We start from the raw sequence: 17,033 nt of genomic DNA on the forward strand, positions 1-17,033 counted from the left end.
ATAGACAAAGTCTTTTCCCTGGGGTGGGCGTAGAACTAGAGGGCATAGGTTTAGGGTGAGAGGGGAAAGATATAAAAGAGACCTAAGGGGCAACGTTTTCACGCAGAGGGTGGTGTGTGTATGGAATGAGCTGCCAGAGGAAGTGGTGGAGGCTGGTACAATTGCAACATTTAAGAGGCATTTGGATGGATATAGGAATAGGAAGGATTTGGAGGGATATGGGCCAGGTGCTGGCAGGTGGGACTGGATTGGGTTGGGATATCATCTGGTCGGCATGGACAGGTTGGACCGAAAGGTCTGTTTCCGTGCTGTACATCTCCATGACTCTATGACTCTATAATTCACCACTGAGCATCCCGATCACTCATACTGAGCCCTCCATGACACACCCGTTCCCCTCCTCCACTGGTCACTCCAATAATCACTCAATTTGAACCCCCAACTAGACCACCCCAGCCAATCCAATGTCTTCCTTAAGTCATTCACAAGGTGATTTTCAGACCTTTAAACATGGAATATAGCAGCCACGACTGTAAAAAGAGCATGGCCTCTACCTTTTTGGATGATTCATGCACAATTCATTATTTTTCCCATTTCTGACATTAAACGCTGACCACATTCATAAAAGGTAGTTCATTGCTTAAGGGGTGTTGGGATACCCTACAGCCATTTACCACTGTATAAATGAAAGGTGTGTGTGAGAGAGTGTGTGAGAGTGTGTGTGTGTCTGTGAGAGTGTGAGAGAGTGTGTGCGTGTGTGAGAGTGTGTGGATGTGTGTGGGTGTGTGAGAGAGAGTTTGTGAGTGTGTGAGAAAGTGTGAGTGTGTGCATGTGTGTGTGTATGTCTGTGTCTGTGTGAGCGTGTGTGTATGCGTGTGTGTGAGTGAGAGAGTGTATGCATGTGTGTGTGTGTATTTGTGTATGAGTGTGCGAGTGAGTGTGTGTGTGCGCCTGTCTGTATCTGTGTCTGAGTGTGTGTGTGTGTGTATGTGTGTGCATCTGAGTGTGTGTGTATGTATGCGAGTGTGTGTGAGTGAGTGTGTGTGTGTATGCATGTGTGTGTGTGTCTGTGTGAGTGTGTGTGTGAGAGTGTGTGTGAGTGTGTGTGTATGTGTTTGTGAGTGAGAGAGAGTATGTGTGCATGTTTGTGTGTGTGGGAGAGAGAGAGAGAGAGTGTATGTGTGTGTGTGTGAGAGATCACTGAGTGTCATGATGTGGAGGTGCCTACGTTGGACTGGGGTGGACAAAGTTAAAAATCCCACAACACCTGGTTAGAGTCCAACAGGTTTATTTGGAAGCACCAGCTCCCGAGGCACTGCCTCTTCATCAGGTGATTGTCTGATGTGAGTGTGTTATTGTATATAAGTGTATATTGTATATTTGCGACCACTGAGTGAGTGTGTTTTTGTGTGCCTGAGTGAAACTGAAACAGAAGATGGAGGTCCACATGCTTTGACTGTCACAGTTTATATAAAGTAACAACAAAGCAGAAAGGAATACTGTATTTTGTTGGGACAAAAACCCTTCGAAATAATAAGTCAAAGCCTGCTCTTCTAATCCAACTAATATCACTGAGAATAACTTGACCTCTTCGCAAAGAAGGCCATTTGTTAATCTCGGGAAAATTTTCACAGTCATGATAATTAGTGGCTCAGTGGTTAGCACTGCTGCCTCACTGCGCTAGGAACCCAGGTTCGATTCCAGCCTCGGATGACTGTCTGTGTGAAGTTTGCTCATTCTCCTCGTGTCTGCGTGGGTTTGCCCCAGTTTCCTTCCACAGTCCAAGGATGTGCAGGTTAGGGTTGATTTGCCATGTTAAATTATCCATAGTGCTCAGGGATGTGTAGAGTGGATGGGTTAGCCATGGGAAATGCAGGGTGACAGGGATACAGTAACGGGGTGGGTCTGGGTGGGAAGCTGTTCGGAGGGTCAGTGTGGACTCAATGCTGACCAACACGCCACCAGATGGTCGGTTTATAATGCAGATTGACGCCAACAGCGTGGGTTCAATTCCCGCACTGGCTGAAGTTATTGTGAAGGTCTCTCCTTCTCAACCTCTCCCCTCATCCGAGGTGTGGTGACCTTCAGGTTAAACCACCACCAATCGTCTCTCTGAATGAGAGAGTTGGGGTTGGGGTAAGTTTACTTTTCCGTCTGATTGCTATCTCGGACCCGCTATCCTGGAGGGAAGGCCTTTTCTCAATCAGAGCACTCCCAGGCCCTATGTGTTACCCTGCCTGTTCGAGGTGACTGACATCAGCTCTGTTCTTTCTCTAGTGCTCTTGGTGACAGCGGCAGGACCTGAGCCATTGAATTGCTTCACCCAGACCCTGGAAGATCTCTATTGTTTCTGGAATGAAATGGACGATGGTGACCCCAGTAAATACCGATTCTCCTACCAGTACCTGTACCAGTATGTGGTTATCAATTACTCAGGACTCGACCGCTTTCGCTCAGACAGACATGTGTTTTCACGACCAAATGTGTTCTTTTCTATGCTCAATGTTGCATCTTTTATTTTGTGAGCGTATGTGTGAGCTAGTGTATGTGTACGAGTGTGTATGAGTGTGTGTGTGTGAGAGAGAGAGAGAGAGAGAGAGAGCATGTATGTGTGTGTGTGAGAGAGAGAGTCATGTGTGTGCGCGAGTATATGTGTGTGTGAGAGAGAGGGAGTGAATGTGAATGTGTGTGTGTGTGTAAGAGTGTATGTGCCTGTGTGAGCGAGTGTGTGTGTATGTGAGTGTGTGTGGTTGCTGAAAACAAACTTTTATTTATTTCTATTCAACCAATTCCTTTTCATTTTTCCATGCAGACTTCTAAAAGTTTCAAATCTCTCTATGTGAGCCTGACTCCACTCTGAGAATTGTGTCTCTCTAAAATTCTGACCTTGTGTTCTACTCCTGAGTTTAACTGCTCCAAGGGCATTTGTGAATAGCATCATTTATTATTACTGTCAATAATGGTGGTAGTGTCTTCAGTTGTTGGGCCCTAAACCTTGACACTCCCTCCCTAAAACTCTCCATCCTTCCTTTTAAAGAAGTCCCTATCTCTTTCACCAAGGGTGGCTGAGTGGTTAGCATGGCTGCCTCACAGTGCCAGGGACCTGGGTTCGATTCCAGTTACTGTCTGGGTGGAATTTGCACGTTCTCCCCGTGTCTGTGTGGGTTTCCTCTGGGTGCTCTGGTTTCCTCCCACAGTCCAAAGATGCGCAGGCTAGGGTGGATTGGCTAAATTGTCATGTAGTGTCCAGGGAGCTGTGGGTTAGCCATGAGAAATGTAGGATTACAGGGATAGAATGGGAGGGGGAATCTGGGTGGGATGGTCAGTGCGGACTCAATGGGCCGAATGGCCTGCCTCCATGTTGTACGATTCAAGCTTTTATCCACCTGTCCCTAAACTATCCACCTGAGGCTTCGAGGTCACTTTGTGCTGTGTTCCTATATAAATGCAAGTTCTATGCTGCGATGATGAATCAGTGGAAGGCATTGGGGTTAATTTTAAGCCTGCCTTTCCCCACCTCCCCTTCAGAAACTGACTGGGTAGAAATCGACTTGCCCGCGTGTGTCCCCAGGTTCGATTTTGACCTGCCCTTCAGCAATGTTTCTTAATTCCTCAGGGACGATAATGAGAGGAAAGAATGTCACCTTTCCGTCCAAAGGATTGGCGGTAACATGAACCGTTACATCTGCACACTTCCCACAATGGATGTTTCTCTGTTTGCTCCCTTGGAAATCGAGGTGTCACTGAATTCGAGTCGGGTCAAGCAGCGGCAGATCATCTACATCAACAACGCCGGTGAGTGTGACTTAGAAGTGTACCATAGGAACAGCCATCGTTCAATGGGTTACGCTCTGGTTGGTCCAAGACTCACTCAAGAGACTTGAGCCATAAGTATGAGTGCTGCATTGTCAGATATACCCCCTTTCTCACAAGACGTTAAATCGAGGTTCTGACCATGCTCTCATGTGGCCAGGAGAAACCCCAGGGCACCTTTGAAAGTAAGACACATTGCAGCCCGGCACCAAGTAAAGACGATCTGACCATTCTCCTGCTGCTGACTGTGGAAGCCTGCTCTGTTTCTGAAATTACAAGACAATCAAAGGTAAAAGGGACAGCGCGGTGGCTCAGTGGTTAGCACTGCTGCCTCACGGTGCCAGGCACCTGGATTCGATTCCAGCCTCGGGCGACTGTCTGTGTGGAGTTTGCACGTTCTCCCTTGTGTCTGTGTTTCCTCTGGGTGCTCCGGTTTTCTCCAAAGACGTGCAGGTTAGGGGGACTAGCCCATGGGAAACGCAGCGCTGTGAGGAGTGGGATGTACTTTGAAAAGTCAGTGCAGAACCCGATGGGCTGAACAGCCTCTCTCTGCAATGTAAGGTTTCTGTGTTTCTATAAGGTCTCTCTAGCCCTGCCCTCTCATTAGAGAGTGATGAGTAATGATGATTCAACCTGAGGGCCTCCACCCCTCAGGCATAAAGTTAAGAAGTTGGAACTTTCATGCCAACTTCAGCCTGTGTAGGAGTTGAACCTGCGCTGTTGTCATCACTAACCAGTCATCCAGCCAACTGAGCTATCCAACCCCAATTAAAGTAAGGGTTTTAATGTGCTTCACAGAGCAGCAGCCCATTGTGAGAGACACTGTGGAGAACTGCGAATCTCTCTTATAAAACAAACTTCAATTTCTTTGCTCCGAAGGTCAATAAAACAAAATCCTTTCGCAGCCCGATGTGAGATTCGGATTGGATGACATTAAAGACAAACTGCTGTGCTATAAATAAAACATAAATAAAGCCCTTTATAACCATCTGTCACATTAAACTGTCTCAGCCTCTGCAGATAAATCTTTGCAATGAATGACCTTCCAAAGGGACTTTTCTGCAGCTAGCAATGGTTATTCTGAATGAAGACAGGCAGGTTCGATGGGCCGAAGGGCCTCTCCTCTCAATGTCTCACCATGAGCAGAGTTCCGAATGCTCGACCAGTCTGTTCGGAGTTGACATTAATTGAGGATAGAACGTTGGAAAGCAAAACATGAAACATCCGTGTTTTTCAGCAGGAGACGCTTTGGGAATTGTATGATCCCAGTTTCACATGATCTTTAACTCAGCCTCGATCTCATTGAGTGCCGGTTGGAACGGACCCAAGGGGCTGAGTGGCCTCCTCCTGTTCCTGTATTACTAACACAAGGGCCAGAAATAAACCTCAGTTTTTCTTCCCTCAGTTGTCTTAGATCCACCATCTAATGTGACCGTGCAACGGACTGGAAAGCCTGGCCAACTGCATGTCAAATGGTTAGCATCACAGCTGAAGTACTTGGAAAACTCCCTGTTATATGAAGTCAACTTCTCTTCCGTCAGCTCCAACGTGCAAAAGGTAAGACGGTCTATGGCCCACTACTTGATTCAAAGACCCTTCCTCACCATTCTTAGCTGATCTCGAGATATCCCTCCCAGTTAATCTGTTCAGCTAGAGTATTGTATCTGCCCTTGGTTAGGAAGGATGTCAAGACGTTTAGAGAGAGTACAGAAAAAAATAATGACATGGGTTCCTAGGATGAAGGATAGATTGGAGAAGCTAGAGACAGTTCTCCTTAGAGAAGGTTAAGAGGAAATTTGATATAGGTGTTCCAAACTATGAGGATTTAAGACAGAGTAAATAGGATTGAACTGTTCTTGTCAGTCAAAGGATAGAGAACCACGAGACATTGATTTAAAACAAAAGAAGCAATAATGACTGGACATTTTGATGCAGTGAGTGCTAGAGGAGAGATGTCATTAATCGTGAAAGGGTTCGGAAAAGATTTGCAAGGAGGTTGCCAGAGTTGGAGGGTTTCAGTTACAGGGAGAGGCTGAATAGGCTGGGGCCGTTTTCCCTGGAGCATCGGAGGCTGAGGGGTGACCTTGTAGAGATTTATAAAATCATGAGGGGCATGGATAGGGTGAATAGACAAAGTCTTTTCCCTGGGGTGGGGGAGTCCAGAACTAGAGGGCATAGGTTTAAGGGGAGAGGGGAAACATTTGAAAAGGACCTAAAGAGGCAAATCTTTCATGGACAGGATATTGCATGTATAAAACGAGCTGCCAGAAGAAGTGGTGGAGGTTGGTACAATGACAACATTTAAAAGGCATCTGGTTGGGTATATGAATAGGAAGGGTTTAGAGGGATAAGGGCCAAGTGCTGGCAAATGAGACTCAATTCATTTAAGATATCTGGTCGGCATGGACGAGTTGGACAGAAGGGTGCGTACCGTGCTGTATGCCTCTGACTCTAAGTGGTTTGGATTTGGAATGCAGCATCAGGATGTGTGATGGAACCAGGTGTAAACGGTGGGGTCCGTAAAAGAATCGGGTAATTAAAAAGAAGGGCAGGGTCAGGCAGAAAAAGCAGATTTGTTGGGTTTGGTGAATTGCTCTTTTCCGAGCTGGCATGGGTATGATGGACTGAATAGCCTCACTCAGTTTCACAACTGGTCCAGGTGTGTATAATTCGACAGCGTCTAGTGCTGAGATGGAAGAGTTGAATCCTACTCCTCATCTCATGCCTTCATGTCTACTACTGAACAAAGCCAGGCCCAATTCATGCTCAGAATGTCTGTCGACATCCCCTGGGTACAGGGACAGGCGATGATGAGCTGCACAGTGTCAGTCAGTGAGCTGGGAGCAAAGACAGAGTTTTAGCAATATTCAGAAAAACAAAATAATTTGTTTGGCAGCACGTCGAGGTTGTTTATTCAGCAGTGAAGCCAACTTGTGAAATTTGCTTGTGGCAGAGTCTATTTTAACAGGGCTCAAGTGACCAGCCTGCTCCCCACATAGCAGCAGGATTATTCCTCCATTAAAATGCAGCGAATGTTGGACAACGCAAATGGCTGAGGGTAAAGGTTCAATCGCAATCACTTACAACTGTACAATTGGCTTGTGGGGGAATTATCCAACCATCTCCATTCTGTCTGGGAGTAGCACCTTCGTGCTCTGAGGTCCTGTCACCATTACCAACGAACACAAAGCCCCATACGTTCCAAATGAACGATTTATCATGAGCTCGTCCACCTGTGCAACATATTACAACATCACCTTCTCTGACCTTTGTGTAGGTGGAGACTGTCAAAGGGAAGACAGAATGCACCATTCTGAAGCTGAAGCCTCAGACTGAATACCTTGTCAGTGTCCGCGCAAAGCCCGATGGAGTCTCCATAGATGGCTACTGGACAGAATGGTCTAAACCTGTGTCTGCCATTACTGATTCAGGTAATAGAATTGTCTCTGTCTTTTCTGAACAATTGAAGGTGAGCGTACCCAGTGCATTGAAGAATGTAACAGTTATGTGGTTTATAAGCCCCTTAGAGTAATGAAGCATTACGTCTTTAGCCCGAGTCAGAGCTGTTTCTCAGCAGTGGCAACTTTCGTCGACATCGGAGATCTCAAGAAAGGACTTTTTCCCTAGTTTACTTTTCCACCTCCTCTTCCTTGCTATTATCAGTTCGTGTTCTTTCTTCAGCTGCTCAAAAGCAGATATTGAAATGAATCCATTTGTGGATTCCCCAAGTCTGCCAGTTAGAGTCCTGAAGAAGGGTTATACCCGAAATGTTGACCTGTCCACCTCCTGATACTGCTGGCTTGCTGTGTTCTTCCAGCCTCCTGCCTGTCTACTTTGGATTCCAGCATCCTCAGTTTTTTTTTACTGTCTCTAGATAGAAGACAGGTGTCAGGTTCTACAGCGGGGTAGTGAGGGCAGGCTGCTCCAGGTTGGTTATCAAAGGTCTGACATGTGTATGGACTTGGAGGTGCAGTTGTGGGGAATGGGCTGTCTGCAGTGAATCAGGAGCGGTTACTTTAAAAGATCACTAGGAGTTAAAGTAGGTTTCTCAACCTCTGACATTCCCTGGTGTCTGTTAAGCTGAAGTAAGTCTACGATGATGCTGCTGTGGTTTTAAGAGATGTATTTTGTCCTGTTTATTAAAGAGAGATTAAACAAGAGGCTCCGAGCAGTCTGTAAGAAAGCAAACAGCTTGTGAGGCCTTGGAGTTTATCTAAAGTTGAAACAAAAGAAGCAGCCTGGCTGGGTGTGGACTGTTCTCACAGACTAGGAATTCTAGTTGTTTTTTCAGTTTTTAGGTTTAGCTTTAAGCAGTTGCTGTTGTGGGGTTGAAAAGGTAGAAGCTATTTTTCCCTCTCTCTCAGTCACAGCTTGAAGCGGGGGGTTCTCTCTGCTGCTGGGTTACCTGAGAGACAAATGTATTTTTCAGAATTTTCATTTTTGCCAAGGGGTGTATTGATGGCATGTTGGAACAGTTAATTATTAATAGTTACTGTCTCTATTATTCTGTTACGTTTTCCAATAGAGTTAAATGATTCTAAATTCATTTTTCCTGTGGTTGTATTTTAACTATAGTGTTTAAATAAATTATGTTTTGCCTCATGTCGAGTAGTTTGACCAGTTGCATTGTATCTGGAACAGACACTTGCCTTTAAAATAATGGCACGGTGGCTCAGTGATTAGCACTGCTGCCTCACAGCGCCTGGGACCTAGGTTTAATTCTAGCCTCGGGCGACTGTCTGTGCAGAGGTTGCACGTTCTCCCTGTGTCTGCGTGGGTTTCCTCCAGGTGCACCAGTTTCCTCCCCCAATCCAAAGATGTGCAGGTTAGGGTGGATTGGCCATGCTAAAAAAAATCACCTGAAATATCCAGGGGTGTCCAGTCTAGGTGGATTAGCCATGGGGAAATGCTAGGGTCATAAAAACGAGGATTGGATAGGGGAGTGGGTCTGGATGCGATGCTCTTCGGGGGGGTCGGTGTGGATTCAACGAGCCGAATGGACTGCTTCCATGTCATAGCGATTCGATGATTCTGTGAATAAGAATAAGACAATGTCTAGGTAACCTTCTTAAAATATTTTGGAGGGGTTCTAGTCTGGTACATAACCCATCTAAAACTGAAAGGGAAATTAGACAGTTTAGGTTTTCTGTAATCACAAAGGCATACTAACTGATTGAGATGTAACCATATCATGAAACAATTGAATAATATAACTATGTGTATTAGTTTGAATGCTGTTGAATGTGTACTGATATGGAACATAGACTATGTAAACATGGTTGGGTCCAGATAGGGGTTAGTAAAATCTTTTTTTATTGGAAGCTATGATTTGCAGGAATAGTTGATTGGAAGTTTGCTCTCTGTAAAAATTGTACGAAACCTTTATCCTCGTAACAAACATCTGACTTGTACACCATTCTGGATGTATACATCACCCACGTATCCCTGAGTAAATGTTTTAAACAAAGAAACTCGACTCTGGTCTAAGAGGAAATGAAGGGTTAAACTCGCCCTTCCTGAACCACCTAACTTTATGGGACTTTCTTAGAGGGTTCCCTGCACAGGGACAGTTCCTGCGGCTGGAGCTGAGAGTCGGATTCCACAAGATGCGCAAATCCAGCCTTTGCTGTTCCAGTGATTCTCTGGCCATTGCAACGTCAGTGCTCGTGTCACCGTCCCCCTCGCATTGCCCTCGTTTGAGTAATCAAATTGAGGTGGTCTTTGAATGTGGGCCCTAAGTTTCCCACAGAAGGATCAAGAGCATTAGGTGATTGATTATAGTCCAGCAGAGTCCAACATTAGGTCGGGTTCAAAGTGTGATTCAGTTCAAACACCAGGTTGAGAGGTCATTTGAGTTATCATGGACAGACAGCAAATCAAAGTTCCATTGGCAATGATAGCCTGCACTGAGATCTGGATTATATAAATGTGTGCAAAGTTAATACTCAAACATCAAAATATGAGCTCTGTGCAATTTATATAATTACCTTCAGAATTACTTGCAGTGTTTAAAAGGAATGGAAATGTCATTTTATGCAAAACCCAAAGAGAACAATGCAGTATTACCTATTTAATCAGTCCTGATATAAATGTTGGGCATCATATCATCCCTGCCCCCATCCCCATCCCCATTCCCACCCCTTGCAGTTCCCCATGGATCCCATGTTAAAGAAAACAGGAGGCAGATGCACTATTGAGAACTGTGAAGAATTCACATGCTTTTCCTTTCTGTTTTCCAGATTTTGATCCTTTGATTCTAACCATGTCCTTGGTCCTCGTCATGATCATCATGTTGCTGTTTCTGACCATCCTCATGACCCACCGCAGGTAACCGGATTTTCTGTTGGCAGGGTTAATCTAATAATTAATCTAGCAATTCGCTGCATCTGGGATAAAGGAAGAGAAAGGATTAAAAATTCAATGCATGGCGATAAACTGACACCGCTCAAGTTGGTTGCACATCTACCTCTTAGTCAGAAGGTTATAGGTTCATATCCCTTTTCAGACATTGAGTACACAGTCTAGGCAGGTCCTCCAATGTGGTACTGCAGTGGCTGTTTATCAGATGAATTATTAACCAAACCCTGTTTTCAGGTAGCTGTAGGAGGTTGGTACGGTGGCTCAGTGGTTAACACTGCTGCCTCACAGTGCCAGGGACCCGGGTTCGATTCCAGCTTTGGGTGACTGTCTGTGTGGAGTTTGCACATTCTCCCTGTGTCTGCGTGGATGTGCTCCAATTTCCTCCCACAGTCCAAAGATGTGCAGGTTAGGGTGGATTGGCCATGCTAAATTGCCACATAGTGTCCAGAAATGGATTGGCTATGGGAAATACAGGGATACAGTAGGAAGTTCTTCAGAGGGTCAGTGCATGCTCAATGGGCCGAATTGCCTGCATCCACAGTGCAGGGACTCTATGATCCTACTCCAGTATTTGCTGTGTCGCCATAGTCTTACCAAACCATAGGAGCTGCTCTCTCATGAGAGAGAGAGAGAGAAGCAACTGGTGGTGATTTAAGCTGAGGGCCACCAGACCTCAGGTGAGGGAAGGAGAGTCCTTCATGGCAACCTCAAACCAGTGATGGGAATTGAACCCACACTGTTGGCATCACACTGCTCTGCAAACCAATCATACAGCCAACTGAGGGAGACCAACCTGCCCTACTCCAGTATAGAATCCCTACAGTGTGGAAACAGGCCCTGGGGCCCAACAAGTCCATACCGACCCTCTGAAGAGTAATCCATCCACATCCATTCTCCTACATTTACTAATGCACCTAGCCTGCACATCCCTGAACACTATGGGGCAATTTAGCATGGCCAATCCACTCTAACCTGCACATCTTTGGACTGTGGGAGGAAACCGGAGCACCCGGAGAAAACTCATGCAGACACGGGGAGAATGTGCAAACTCCACAGAGACAGTCACCCGAGGTTGGAATCGAACCTGGGTCCCTGGCGCTATGAGGCAGCAGTGCTAACCACTGTGCAGCCCTAAACCAAAATGGAGAATGTGGGTATTCTCTCAGAAAAAACAGAGGGGGCAATCAAAGTGAAACGAAAAATCCTCACAGGGAGTGACTAGCTGGATATGGATGTGATGATTTCCCCTAGCCTAGAGCTCTCAATCCAGGTGAGATAATCTCAGGATAAGGGGCAGGCTCACTTGGACTGAGAGGTGGAGGAACGTCTTCACTCAGGGGCTGGTGAACCTTTGGAATTCCCAGAGAGATGTGGCAGCTCTGTCATCGAGCGAGCTCAAGATGGTGGGATGGCGCCGGAAAGTGGGATTGAGGTCAAGATCACCTGGGAATAGCAGGGCAAGATAGAGGACTGAATGGCCTCCTCCTGTTAACATGGGAATTAAAGATAAAAGAGTTGAGCGGGTCCCTTCGTCTCTGAGTATCATCTCGGAGACCTGATCCAAATGTAGTGAAGGTAAATGCTAACCTTTTAACCTTAACCCAAACCCAAACCCAATCTGGGCGCAACAAGTGGCTTTAGATCATCTTCTGCTCTCCAGATGAAGATCGGTTTCACAGGTCAGTGCAACATCGAGGGCCGAAGGGCCTGTACTGCGCTGTAATGTTCTATGTCCTGTGTATAATATACAAGGATGGTGCCAGGGTTGGAGGGTTTGAGCTACAGGGAGAGGCTGAACAGGCTGGTGGGACTGTTTTCCCTGGAGCGTCAGAGGCTGAGGGGTGACCTTCTAGAGATTTATAAAATCATGAGGGGTATGGATAGGCAAGGTCTTTTCCCTGGGCTGGGGGAGTCCAGAACTAGAGGCTGTAGGTTTCGAGTGAGAGGGGAAAGATTTAAAAGGGACCCAAGGGGCAACTTTCTCACGCAGAGGGTGGTGAATGTATGGAATGAGTTGCCAGAGGCTGGTACAATTACTGCATGTACAAGGCATCTGGATGGGTAGATGAATAGGAAAAGTTTAGAGGGAATGGGCCAAGTGCTGGCAACTGGGACTGGATTAGGTTAGGATATCTGGTCAGCATGGACGATTTGGACCGAGGGGTCTGTTTCTGTGCTGTACATCTGTGTGACTCCAAGAGCTGAGCATCCCACAGTTCAGAATCCTTTGGCAGTCTCACAAAGAAAGGCCACCAGTTCAGCGAGATAGGCACATGGGAAACGCTAATCCCCAGACAGGAGCCAAAGTTCCATTTGGATTGACTGAACGTGCATTTAGCTGAACCGTCCTTTATCTCAAAATGCTTGATGCAAAGACAGTGGGACGGGTTCCACTATTAATGGAACCCGTCCCACTGATGCATACAAGGAAACCTTGTCACGTCATTTAGATAATCAAACATATTTACCTCAGTTCAACACCAACTGCATCTTCTTTCATTTACAGAATGATCAAGGAAAAAATTTGGCCTCTGGTGCCCTCCCCTGAGAACATGTTCGATGGATTGTTCACTGTGTACCGGGGGAATTTCCAGGTAAATCACGGCTTTAAAGCACATTCTGAGCAACTGCACGTTCAAACTCTGGAATGTTCTGGAAACTGAAAGCCAACGTCTCGTCTCTTGTGCTGAATCCTGTGGAGTACGGCTCCATGACCACATCGAATCCTTCTAGTTTGGTTTGGTACCAGCCAGGGTAGACATGGGCAAAGTGAATGGACGCTGGGCACAAGAAGGAAGTGCCCAGGATCCTGGATGGAGATGGGCTCCCAAACCCACCCTCTTTCACAGCAAGAGGTTAAATCGAAGGTCATCTGCCTTTGCATAAGGTCGCAATGACCCTATGGCACCATTCGGAGTTCAGCAGAGTTTTCCTCAGCAGAGTTTTCCACAGCCTCCCAATTGATTGAGAGATGAGTGTCAGTGTCACAACAGCAGCTCTTCAGGCTGATGACATGGATCATTGTGGGAGCTTGCTGTCCTCAAATTGATTGTCGTTGCTCCTTCATTCTCAATTGTGCCTGCACCACAATTGCACCGAGTTGGCCATAAACTCGTGGGGCGGCATGGTGGCACAGTGGTTAGCACTGCTGCCTCACAGCGCCAGAGACCTGGGTTCAATTCCCGCCTCAGGCAACTCTCTGTGTGGAGTTTGCACATTCTCCACGTGTCTGCGTGGGTTTCCTCCCACAGTCCAAAAACGTGCAAGTGAGGTGAATTGGCAATGTCAAATTGCCTGTAGTGTTAGGTGAAGGGGTAAATGTAGGGGAATGGGTCTGGGTAGGTTGCGCTTCGGCGAGTCGGTGTGGACTTGTTGGGCTGAAGGGCCTGTTTCCACACTGTAAGTAATCTAAAACACTTGGCAAGGTCACAAAATATTACAGAATAGAAAGAGGCCCTTCAGCCCATTGAGTCCTCACTACTCATCCAGCACCTAACTATTCACTTTCCCAGACCTGGTACATAATCTTGTGTGCTACGGCATTTCGAGTCTTCATTTAAATATTTCTCAGATGTTTTATTGATTCCCGCCAATCCCAGGCTTTCAGGAACTGCCTTCCAGATGCAAATGTCCGAAATCCCCTCTCAGTTTCCTGCCAATTACTGTGCCTCCTGGTAATTTACCCCTTTACTGAGGGGAACAGTTTGTCCATATTGAAACAAGGAAGGACAGAAAGTGCAGGAGAAACTCAGTAGCTCTGGCAGCAGTTGTTGAGAGAGAAGGAGTTAATGTTTCAGGTTCCAGTTGACCCTTCAGAAGCAGACTCGAAATGTTAACTCTGTTTCTCTCTCCACAGTTGCTGCCAGACCTGCTGAGTTTCTCCAGCAATTTCTGCCCTTGCGCGTTTTCAGCATGTTTTCAGTTCTTTTGGTTTATCTCATTCCTACCGACCCAGTCTGTACCACTCCCTGTATCTGAGTCAGATCCGTCAATGCCCACAGCTCCATGGAAAGCAACCCTAACCTCTGTTGTCTGTGTAGATGTGAAGGGTGCTCTGTTAATGTGTAATGTATAGAAAGGGGAGGCCTGTAAGGGGGAGGAGTACTGAATGAAAAAATACGGAGATAAATCTTAGAGTAATCTAGGAAGCTGTTGGAGGGCTTTGTGTGAGATGTTGGTGGGGGAGGAGGGGAGTGAAATTTAAATGCCTTTGTTGGAATGATTTTCCTCACCAATACAAGTCTGGGAGTGCCCAGTCCCCGTCTGGCAATGCCCAGTTCTCATCAGGCAGTGTCCAGTCCTCGTCTGGCAATGCCCAGTTCTCGTCTGGCAGTGCCTAGTCCTTGTCTGGCTGTATCTAGTCCGTCTAACAATGCCCATTCCTTGCCTGGCAATGCCCAGTCCCAGTCTAGCAATGGCCAGTCCTCGTGTGGCAGTGCCTAGGCCTTGTCTGGCAGTGCCCAGTCCATCTAGCAATGCCCAGTCCCAGTCTGGCAATGCCTAGTACCAGTCCGACAGTCTGACCTGCTGTGCTTTTCTAACACCAGCCTGACAGTGCCCAGTCCTTGTCTAGCAATGCCAAGTACCAGTCTGGCAGTGCCCAGTCCTTGTCTAGCAGTACCCAGGCATGTCTAGCAATGCCAAGTCTTTGCCTGGCAATGTCCAGTCCTGTCACAGATCATGGTTTTGTTTGCGTGTTGCAGGAGTGGCTGAACTGGAGCAGCGCACAGGTCTGGTGGAACCTGCAGTTCTTCAGCACCGACGAGATAGCCAGCGCCCTGGAGATTTTGTCCGAGACAAAGACATTTCCTCTGGGTCTGCCCGCAGCCAAGCATCAGGAGGGCTTCCTGGATGAGCGGAGCTGCCTGGTGTCCGGGCCCAACCTGTTCAAGCCGCAGCGAGACAAAGGCCTGGTGGGTGAAGGCAAGCCCACTGCTGGAGCACCAGAAGGACCCGACACCAGGGAGGTCTATGTTGTCTTGAATCAGAATTTCTTCGCCGGTCGCCCCTCTCTGCCCGACACCTGCAGCCTCACGCAGAGCAGCAACGATGTCTCGGACGAAGAGATGCCTTTGACGTTGTTGTTCGAGGGTTCCAGACCGGGCTCCGAGGACGACAAGTCGTCCGTCGGAGAGAACTCTTCGGGGCGAGACTCCATCTCACGTCAGTCATCACTGTCGAGCAGGATCGAGTTAGGGACTCCTGAGCAGCAGGTGGCTTTCCACTCTGACCCCAGTGGACAATTACTTTACCTGAGTCCCTTAAGGTTCAAGTTGGAGAGTGACAGAAATTATCCGTACCTTCTGATGTCAGACTCAGGGATTTCAGCTGATTTCAGCACCACAGACGTCCCATCACACAGGAACACAGCAAGCTCATACACAAATCTCTACAAGAGGGAAGATCTCCCGAAGTGCTTACACACTGCACACCTGGAATCTTGAGATCTACTCGATTGGCCATGAAAGATCTTCCCCCATCACTTTACTTGTGTGAGCTGCCTTACAGCTGAGTTCACATTGGGAGGGTCTCAAGATTGTCTTGTTGTTTCATGTCGTTCAATTGAGCTGGAAGGACAGGGCGAGTAAATTTGCTACCGTGCCCGGATAATAAAGTAATATGCCACACGAATGTGAGTGCAAGCAAGCAGTGGGACCTTACTCAGATCAAAGAGGTTAGCACGACACTTTAGAGACAACTATCGGTCGTGACAGACACAGTTCCTGCTCGGAATCGTTCAACTAATCCCAGGAGGAAGGGGTTGGCGAGAGGGATAGAGATGTGGGCTCATGTACGCACTACAGAACGGGCAGACAGAGGAGGCAATGGCACCAGCTCGCTACAGAGAAAGAGGAAGGGTGACAAGGTTCAGACCATCGCCAGGGAATGTTCACTTCAGAGAAGAAAGCAGAGACTGTGAAGACAAACCCCTTTATGTGGAGTGTATTAATGGCTCAATCTCACGTGACAGTGTTTGAATGTGCAGTGACATGAAGATGTGAATGCTTGTCAGAGTTTTGAGGTGTGTGAACACTGATCAGGAAGGCTCTACAATACCCCCTTTCCCCCACCCTGACACATACTCTCTCACACACGCACATACACACACACACTCACTCATACTTGCTCTCACACTCACTGGCACACATACACTTTCTGTCTCACTCACACACACACGGGCACTCTCTCTCACTCACTCACACATTCACTCTCTCACACTCACTGCACTCTCATTTACACACACACACTCGCTCTCTCTCACTCTTTCTCTCACACACGCTCTCTCTCACACTCACTGGCACATGCACTTTCTGTCTCTCTCACTCATAGACACACTCACTTACTCACACACACAGGCACTGTCTCTCACTCACTCATACATTCACTCTCACACTCACTGACACATGCACTCTATCACACACACATACACTCTGTCTCTCTCATTCACACACACGTACATGCACCCTCTCTCACTCACATACACACACCGTCTCAATTACTCTCACACACATACTGTCTCTCATTTACACACTCACATGCACTCTCATTTACTCACACACACTTTCTCATTCACTCACATCCACACACACATACTCTCTCTCATTTACACACTCACGCACACTCTCATTTACTCACACACACTTTCTCATTCACTCACACCCCCACACACACTGTCTCAATTACTCTCACATACATATTCTCTCTCATTTACACACTCACGCACACTCTCATTTACACACACACACTTTCTCATTCACTCACACCCACACACAGACTTTCTCTCTCTCAGACACACATGCACTTTCCCTCACACAGGCACTGTCTCTCACTCACACACACATGCACTCTTTCAAACTCAC

General features: G+C 47.0%; 3 protein-coding genes across 3 annotated transcripts in view; 1 reads left to right on the forward strand and 2 right to left on the reverse strand.

Annotated features, from left to right (window-relative positions):
- The window catches only part of LOC122552368 (zinc finger protein 653-like), a 21,572-nt gene extending 21,217 nt beyond the window's left edge, over positions 1-355 (reverse strand). Inside the window, exon 1 of the mRNA XM_043695118.1 lies at positions 346-355. Coding sequence (XP_043551053.1) covers positions 346-355 — 10 coding nt within the window. The remainder of the gene's footprint in view (positions 1-345) is intronic.
- Positions 356-2,247: 1,892 nt separating this feature from the next.
- epor (erythropoietin receptor) lies at positions 2,248-16,342 on the forward strand. Its single transcript, XM_043694860.1, has 7 exons — positions 2,248-2,413; positions 3,617-3,795; positions 5,219-5,370; positions 7,091-7,244; positions 10,053-10,140; positions 12,680-12,767; positions 14,877-16,342. Exons 1-7 carry the CDS (start codon positions 2,361-2,363, stop codon positions 15,615-15,617), a joined length of 1,455 nt encoding a protein of 484 aa, XP_043550795.1. The 5' UTR covers positions 2,248-2,360; the 3' UTR covers positions 15,618-16,342.
- The window catches only part of swsap1 (SWIM-type zinc finger 7 associated protein 1), a 21,597-nt gene continuing 14,680 nt past the window's right edge, over positions 10,117-17,033 (reverse strand). Inside the window, exon 3 of the mRNA XM_043694862.1 lies at positions 10,117-10,199. Coding sequence (XP_043550797.1) covers positions 10,178-10,199 — 22 coding nt within the window. The 3' untranslated portion in view covers positions 10,117-10,177. The remainder of the gene's footprint in view (positions 10,200-17,033) is intronic.

The sequence above is a fragment of the Chiloscyllium plagiosum genome, chromosome 8, assembly GCF_004010195.1.
Source record: "Chiloscyllium plagiosum isolate BGI_BamShark_2017 chromosome 8, ASM401019v2, whole genome shotgun sequence".
Classification (NCBI taxonomy): Eukaryota; Metazoa; Chordata; class Chondrichthyes; order Orectolobiformes; family Hemiscylliidae; genus Chiloscyllium; species Chiloscyllium plagiosum.

Bases quoted from the DNA above. Each gene is read 5' to 3' on its own strand.
- epor (XM_043694860.1), top strand. From the start codon at position 2,361: ATGGACGATGGTGACCCCAGTAAATACCGATTCTCCTACCAGTACCTG. The intron at 2,414-3,616 runs GTATGTGGTTAT...TTAATTCCTCAG, and splicing joins TCCTACCAGTACCTGTACCA to GGACGATAATGAGAGGAAAG. The intron at 7,245-10,052 runs GTAATAGAATTG...TCTGTTTTCCAG, and splicing joins GTCTGCCATTACTGATTCAG to ATTTTGATCCTTTGATTCTA.